This window comes from Octodon degus, unplaced genomic scaffold, assembly GCF_000260255.1.
Source record: "Octodon degus isolate 3935 unplaced genomic scaffold, OctDeg1.0 scaffold00001, whole genome shotgun sequence".
Taxonomy (NCBI): domain Eukaryota; kingdom Metazoa; phylum Chordata; class Mammalia; order Rodentia; family Octodontidae; genus Octodon; species Octodon degus.
The window spans coordinates 40,024,213-40,032,526 of record NW_004524577.1 but is presented as its reverse complement, the minus strand read 5'-3'; the positions used below and the strand labels follow the sequence as shown (position 1 = coordinate 40,032,526).

The following is an 8,314-nucleotide window of genomic DNA, read 5'->3' as shown; positions in this document are numbered from 1 at the left end:
AGTAGCCTGTGTAGGGTTAGCTTTGTCAACATGAAATTCTTTAGTTGTTCTTTGTCATGGTAGTATTTCACTTCTCCTTCAAACTTGAAAGAGACTTGCAGGGTATAGCAGTCTGGGCTGCAGTTTGTTTTCTTGGAGGACTTGAAGTACTTTGCTCCATGCTCTTCTTGACTTGATGGATTTTGAAGAGAAATCTGCCGTTATTCTCTAAATGTGATGTTTCTTTTCTCTAGCGGCTTTTACCGTTACTGTGATGAATTTTGGGATCTTGATTATTATATGTCTGGGTGCAGTTTTAATTGGGTTGATGTTATTTGGAGTTCGGTATGCTTCAGTTACTGCATTTCAGATCATTTCCCCGTATTTGGGAAGTTTTCTGCTATTACTTCTGCCCATATTCTTTTTCTATCATTTATATTGACTTCTTCTGTCTCATTGTTGCCTAGTAGTCTTACATTGTTCATCTTTGCATCATCTTGCAGATGTTGAATTTTTCTTGCATCTTAGTTATTTTTTTTTTATTTAGGCTGAAGTTATTTTATTTTTGGCTAATGAATATCAAATTGATACAGCACCATTTCATCATTTTTTGAAAAGTTTATCCATCTTGGATTAAATTTGCTTTTGTAGCTTTATAAAGCTTCAACTGAACATACTTGTGTATATGTCTTTTGATGTTCTGTTACTGTGTGTGTACCCTTACCCAGTGTGCATGGTGAATAAGAGAAGAAGATGTATCAAATATTAGATTATAATGTCTGCAACTTGGTCTCAAATAGATAAGCTAATAGGAAAGAAACACACACCTAAATAAGTTGAGAAAACGTTAATATGTGAAGAACATAGAGGAAAGATGTAGAATAACATACTGGAGTTGGGTGTGTGGCACATGCCTATAATTCCACTACTCAGGAGGCTGTGAAGTGGGAGGTTCTTGAGTTCCAGGCCAGCCTACAAAGCAAGACCCTGTCTCAGAAGCCAATAACCAAATAAAACTTATTGAAATAGTCTCACAAATTAAGTTTGACTTCTTTTTAGAAGTAAACTAATGCATGGACATTATTTATTTAGTATAGGTGCTCTATTACTGAGCTCCTATTTATTTATTTATTTTTGGTACTGGCGATAGAACTCAGGGCCTTGTGCATGCCAGGTAATCAGGATACCACAGAGCTACATCTTCAGCCCCAGCCCCACCCTTTTTATTTCTTATTTTGAGACATACTAAATTGTGTAAAACTTTCAGATCTCCCAAGTAGCTGAGATTACAAGTGTATACTATGTGAACATTTTATTTTCTATTTTTGTCTTTTCTGCAGTTCAGACTGGCTTTGAACTTGCATCCTCCTGATTGCTGGGATTATAGGTGTTTGTCACCATGGCTGGCTATCTGAACATTTTAAAAATGCTTTTATTAGGGGAACATTTTAAAAATGCGTTTATTAGGGGGAAAATTTTAACTTGTGCCTTTTGAATTTAAACTGTGCCTTCAGTTGACAAACTGAAGAATGCCAAAAGACTGTGAAGAAAAATAACCAGAGCAGAGATGATGGTTTAGCAAAAAGAAAATAGTAATTAAGTCTGCGGAACTGGAGCCACTGAGCTGACAGAAGCACTTTCTAGGGGCTGGGGAGATGGCTCAGTAGAATAAGTGCTTCCTTGGCAAGCGAAAGGGCCTGAGTTCAATACCTGGTTATGCAAAAAAAAAGGCACTTTCTGAGCTGATTAAATTTTGGAGACGTTTGTCCTGCAATGTCATGATGACAGCACATCCAAGGGAACTTCATAAGATGCTTTCATATTTCCAAAGCTGGCCTGCTAAAATATAAATATTATAACACAGTTATGACTTCAGTTTTTTAATACATAATAGAGTCTTGTAATATCAGCAACGTTTTTATGTGACTTCAGGTTAAAAATCGTCCTTTCCTTTGATCATTCCCCACGGCCTGGTTTTAGGATCACTTATTTTCTGGTCTTCATTGTCTGGCTTTAGTTCAGTTTTATTTTTTTTTTCAAAGTTTTATTGATAAACAGCAATGAGACAGTTTCAAATCAAATCGGAAGTACAGTTTCAACAAATAATGCACTGCATATATTCTCCTTAGTGGTTAATTGCTGTACAAGATGCAGACTTGTGATCCTATTTACAAACACCATTAGAACAAATCATTCTATTCATTAAGAGAATGCAACTATATATCTATCCGAACCACTTTGAATACACAGATACAAAATGGACATTCATAGGTATACCCCATTTTTTTTTAAGTTCTGTTATTGAATATTATAGGTGTGTAAACTCAGCAAAATATTCTAAAAGAGCCCAGCAGCCCATAATAGCATTGAGTCTTCTGTTTAACTGGCAATGTCAGAAATTATTGACCTGAGTCCCCCACAGCTCAACATAACAGCATGGCTTTATTTCCTATATTTCGTCTTCATACTTTTCTACTGGATGGTTAAGACCAAGGTAAAGCAGGACCTGTGCAACAAGAGTTGTAGCTTTTTGGTCTGAGGTCAGTGAAATGCCCTCAGGATTTATCCTGAGATCCTGTCCCTCAGATTGTAGAACCTTTGTCAGTGCAGCCATGTGGATGAGTCACGGCCAATGCTTGGCCAATGTGCTCTCTGTGAAAGCCTGAGAGAGTGTCTTCTCCCCATGTGACTCTCCTTAGGCACACTCTACGTCATCGATCACTTTCCTCTTTGGCCCCATAATCTTCTTGATCAGAAAATTTGGGACACTACCGAGGTACATGACGTTACAGTACAAGTTCTCATATGTCCTGAGTCTTAATTGACCTTAGAAGGCTAGGGCCAAAATGTTGGCTTTCCTTGTAGCCCTCCTTTTTCTCTAATTTTGGTCTGCAAACTTAGGTTGTTAACCATCCAGAAGACAAGCTTATTGTTATTATCAAACGATTTAGGCTATCAAGCTTAACCTCACTATGTCACTGCATTTCAAACATCTTAGGCATAATAAGGAACAGGTATTTTTCATCAAGTATTGATATGTTGAACTTTAAGTCCCTACATAATATGATAAAAAAACATTTAAAAATTAGATTATATTTTAAAAATAGGATAAAGAATTCTATGCTTCTCATGTTTGCACATAAGTCCAAAAATCTCACCATATACAACCTTGAAGCAGGACATCTTAGTTATCTTTAAGAGATCTTTTCTTACCTTTTCACTAGCTGCAACGGTGTCTTCAGGGTCTGAAAGTCTATTTTCTCTTTCATTCAAATGGTTTTGCCAGCTTGTGGTTGAGGTTTTAATCTCCTGTATAGCACTTTAAATGTGTGTCATGCGTTCTGTTTCTTTCCTATATTGCTTATTCAAGGATTCCATCATTTTTCTATTCTGTATTTTTTTTCATCAGTGTCTTCTTTAGAAGCACTTAGTAATTCTTTCATTATAGTTATCATTTCTTTTTTACTTAAGAGATTATTTCTGATATGGTTTCCTTTACCTTTGTGCAGTTGTTTCTTTACTTCAGATGCTATTAATTCAGAGGCTTTAGGTGTATGACTTCCAATTTCTTCTATGCTAGTGTCTCCTGCATTTGTTCTGGGTAGTCTTGGGGCCTAGAATGTATTTTGCTCCTTCTCTTTGTCATTTTGTATAGCACTGTCTTCTGACCTTTGGTATAGAACTTTGGTGCAATTACTGCTTTAGGCCTACCGAAATTCTTACTCAGGAGAGATTATGTGGTTAAGGCAGTTACAGTATTGTATTTATAGAACTACAATTAGGAACACTAATAATGGGTAATGATATTTAGCAGTTGACAAACTTTTGTAACTAATAGGTTTGTATTTTAGACCATAAGAGCAAACATTATGTCTGTATAGCTAAGCAGATACTAAATTGGGAATCTGTATTTAAATTAGTTCCCCTAAGTTCTGTCTGATCACCTCCTCTTGATGTGCATGGGGTCTTCCAGACCAACTAGTTCACCCCAGTTACCTGAGAGAGGATGCTCTCATAGATCTGGGCCTAGCAAAGTGTCTCAGCTTACCGGGTCCAGATCTGCCAAGTTTGAACTTGTCCAGATGTGCCTGGCTTGGGTCTGCCTGCTCTGCTCAGTTTCTTCCTGCTGCAGCCTGTGGAAGTAAACCCACTGTGCTCCTCTGGGAAGATGTTGAGCTCCTGGATTAGCTGGGTCGGTCTGGCCCTAGCCTCTCAGCAGGGAGTTCTGCCACAGGGTTCCACACCAGGCCTGTGAGATGGAGGAGGTTCCCACCAGTGTGTGGATGGTCACATACATACATACACACACACACACACACACACACACACACACAACATGTGTTATGCTGGGCCTGGGCTCTGGCTGGAAGGGATCCAGTGAGCTGGCAGAAGGTCCTACATACATGCTGGGCCTGGGCTCTGGCTGGAAAGGTATCTGGGGAGCAGCGAGTAGGTGGAAGGACACACACGCCCATTTAGTGTATTTTTAAATGTTAGTTTTACTTTCTCTTAGCTACAGTTCACTGCTTATTCTAGTTACCTTTATAGTCAAATATAATGATATCAGTAAATTTGCCCTTCCTAGCATTGTAAGATAATAATACTTTGGGGGTAAGGCATAACACAAAAAGAAGATCAGAGCCAGGTATGGTGGCCCATGCCTGTAATCCAGTACTCAGGCTGAGGCAGGATTGCTGTAAATTGGAGGTATTTCAGTTACTCTTCTCATTGCTGGGAGAAAGTGCCTAACACTCAAAATTAAGGAAAGAAAGGTTTATTTAGCTCACACTGGAGGTTTCAGTCTATACTTGACTGGGTCCCAGGCAGAGTGGCAGATGGCAGATAGCAACCAATCATGGTGATGGAGAACAGCAAACAACAAAGGCAAAAAGAAGTAGCGGCAACAGTAGCAACAAAGAGCAAGTCTGTCTCCCTTATGTTGCATTCAGGCTGTCCACCCCAGTCCAGGTGTAGCACTCACACCCAAAATCCCAGCACTGGATCATGAATTAATCACAAAGTCTGGAAGTCCACCACATGACTGCATAAGGCTTTCAGGGGGATAGTTAGACACAAACCATAACCAGAAGCCAGCCGAGGCTATATAGTAAGTTCAAGGCCAGTCTGAACTACATGACAAGAATGTCTCAAAAAGCCAGAAAGGGAGGAAGAGAGAGCATGGGGGAGGGAAGAAAGGAAAAACAAAATGGAAACATTCTCAATGGTATCACAAAAGGAAACGAATTTTATTAGAACAGCCCATAATAGATGTTTTCTGAATAAAGATAGGAAATCTAGAGTTGATGTACTCATTTCAATTTCAGTCTCTACTGAGAATTAGCATCAAATTCCTTCTTTAATTTTACTAAAGCAAAGCACAGTTGGCTTTTGCTCACCTTGGGGAACAAGTGTTTTCCACAGAAAACACTGTAACAATGCTGGGTGGTTGTGACAGAGGTCTCAGCAAATAGAGCTTTCTTCCATGCATATTTTTATTTTCATAGGGCTTGCCCACACAGTGTCATACACACCAGAATACCTTGTATATTGCTGTTATCATCAGCAGCAACTATCATCTCGCTCATAATTCATAGGACAAAACTCAAAAGTAGTTGTTCCTTTCTATGTATAAAACTATAGTCTTCTCATATTGTACAGAGTCTGGCAGCACTTTGAAACTCCAGTAGCATAACAGATAACAGAGATATGTTTTGTTTTAATGTAATAAAAAGATTTTTCTTTCAGGTATTTGTTTGTAGTTATTTCCTAAGTATTTCTAAGTACTTTCTCATTTCCCCCGGAGTTTCTCTCCTAACATCTTTATTGAATTGGAAAGTATATTGAGATGCAGTGGGAGGAGAAAGAACCTAGATTCTCTTAGCCATTATTTGCCACGAAAATATTGTAGACATCTTGATTGCTATGACCAGATATAGCCATGGTAGGGGACTTAAAAGTCTTCTCTAAATATTTTTATTTATTTGTTTTTATATATTTGGGTCTATAGGGTCTCACTACACAGATCAGACTTGTAGTGATCCTCCTGTTTTCAACCTCACAAGCACTGGGATTACAGGCACACCACCATGCCCAGCCTCTCTTATATTCTTACGTTTAATTAAAAAATGTATTTTCCTTCCTGCTTCCTGATTTCCTATAACTGTTAGAGTTTCTTTGAAAATGAAAGGATTTCTAGCAATGGGAATGTAATGTCCTACTGTGGATACTTTAGTTTAAAAGAGTAATTTGAAGTATTATCTTCATTTTTTGTGGTACTAGGGATTGAACCCAGCCAGACCCTTGCCTAATAAGGGCACGTACTCTACCACTGATTTATTTTTCCAGATCTTTTGCAAAATTTTATTTTTTGAAACAGGGTCTCATCAGGTTTCCCAGTGGCCTCAGATTGAAGCAGTCCTCCCTCAGTCTCCAGAGAAGCTGGGCTTATTTCTGTACCTGGCTTATTTTTTGCTTTTTTGAATAATCATAGAAGTATACTTAGATGCCTTGAGTTTCATAGGTCTGTCTTTTGTAGCAAAATCAAATTTGAGCTAAGGAGTAACAAGCACTAAACTCACTAAGAGGCATTAGAATTTTTAGGCCTTAGATCAAGAAACTCACCTATTTACACTGTAAACACTCAGTGTGGCTGTTTTGTACATGAATACCAAGAATGAAATGTTTCAAGATAAGTTAATTGAAGAGCATTGTTAGACGAATGATAAATTACAGAGATGGGAAAATGAATCTTACAAAGAAAGGGAAATTACCAAGCTTTGTTGGCCTAAATAGAAGGGTAACTTTATTTGCAAGGAGGAGGGTACAGTCTAGCTGTTCCCTTTAGGAGAAAGTTTTCAAGATTATAAAACACTGAAAAGGGCTTTGGAGAAAAAACAAACTCTCCAGAAAGAATACAGTTTTGACTGGTGGTTCTTAATTTTCTATGCATAAAATTCTCCTGAAATTGAGAGAAAAATAAAGTACAGCTTCTCAAGCTCCCACTAGAAATTCTTACCAATTGAGTCAGTAGTCAGTCTAAGCAGCTGCATTATCAGCAGGTAATTGTATGTGATTTTCACTAAGATAACCCTTGAAACAGGTGTTGGAAGTGTAGTCAGTAGGTGGGCTGAAGCAGGTGATCTCTAATGGACCAGTCAAACTGATCTATTAGTCTGTTCACTCACACCCACATGCATTTTCTTCTGTCATTTTGGGTGAGCTACAAAATGTTGTAAAGATACCAGAATTTAAACATATAAGCTCTATTCAGTGTTCCACATCATAGTTATTAAAGAAGTCATATGTTTAAAGCACATAGAAAAATCTAAAGTTTAAATAATACAGGGCTGGCGAGATGGCTCAGTGGTCTAAAGCACCTACTTGGAACAAGCTTGGGAAAACAGAGGGACTACGGTTCTATCCCCCAGCACCACATGCCAGCCAGCCGCGCCCCCTGGTGGGCTGAGCTGGTCACACACACACACACACACACACACACACACACACACACAAAATAAATAAATAAATGTTAAAAAAAATTTAAAAAAAAATAAAGTTTAAATAATACATAACCATCACTAATTGAGTAGAGAATATTGAGCAAGGAGAAATGAAATAATCAGTTACACCTTTATTGTGAGATACAATAAATCATCTTTAAGGCGACCTTTGTATCCTCTTGCCTCAGAGGATTAATGCATGAAGGAACCAGTTTCTAAGTTATTTATGTTTTAAATGTTAGTATTTACTCTTGATGTTACATGAACATCAAATTATAAAAGTTAGCCTCTGCTTGCTGTGTTTCTTCAAGTATCCTTTTTAATTCTGTTGCTACTTGTTTTTTATGTTTTCCTCTAGGATGGAGCTATGATGTTGAAGAGAGGAAAGTTCCAAAACCTAAGTCCAAGTCTTATGGTGCAAACTTTTCTTGGAACAAAAGAACAAGAGTATCCACAAAATAGGTTGGCACTGGCTAGACTTTGTGCTTGACTGAATAAAGTCATGTGTGCAGTATGTATAGTACATGTGTACATCTCCTAATCCAATAAATTTGACCATTAAACTACAGATATTTTGGTTTCTATTTTAAATGCTTTTTGATGTCTCAAATAGAACATGCCACAGTTTCCTTAATATACAGGAGATTGGAGGCAATCATACCTCTTAAGAAATCATGGCCTTTAGAATATATTTAAGGAAATGCTTGAAATCAGGCGCAACCTTGAAGTTTTATGCTTATTTTTTGTAGCATACCAGATGATAGTTTATAATCTACCAACCATTATTAAAATGCCCCTAGGACTTCTTTTGCTCTGTTATAGGGAGAGAAGCACAT

The 8,314-nt window shown here is 37.8% G+C and overlaps 1 protein-coding gene across 1 annotated transcript in view; it reads left to right on the top strand.

Moving 5' to 3' along the window:
- Positions 1 to 8,050, top strand: part of Ndufs4 (NADH:ubiquinone oxidoreductase subunit S4) — a 111,110-nt gene extending 103,060 nt beyond the window's left edge. Inside the window, exon 5 of the mRNA XM_004623101.3 lies at positions 7,837 to 8,050. Within this exon, the coding sequence (XP_004623158.1) occupies positions 7,837 to 7,940 (104 nt within the window). The 3' untranslated portion in view covers positions 7,941 to 8,050. The remainder of the gene's footprint in view (positions 1 to 7,836) is intronic.
- The last annotated feature ends 264 nt before the right edge of the window (positions 8,051 to 8,314 follow it).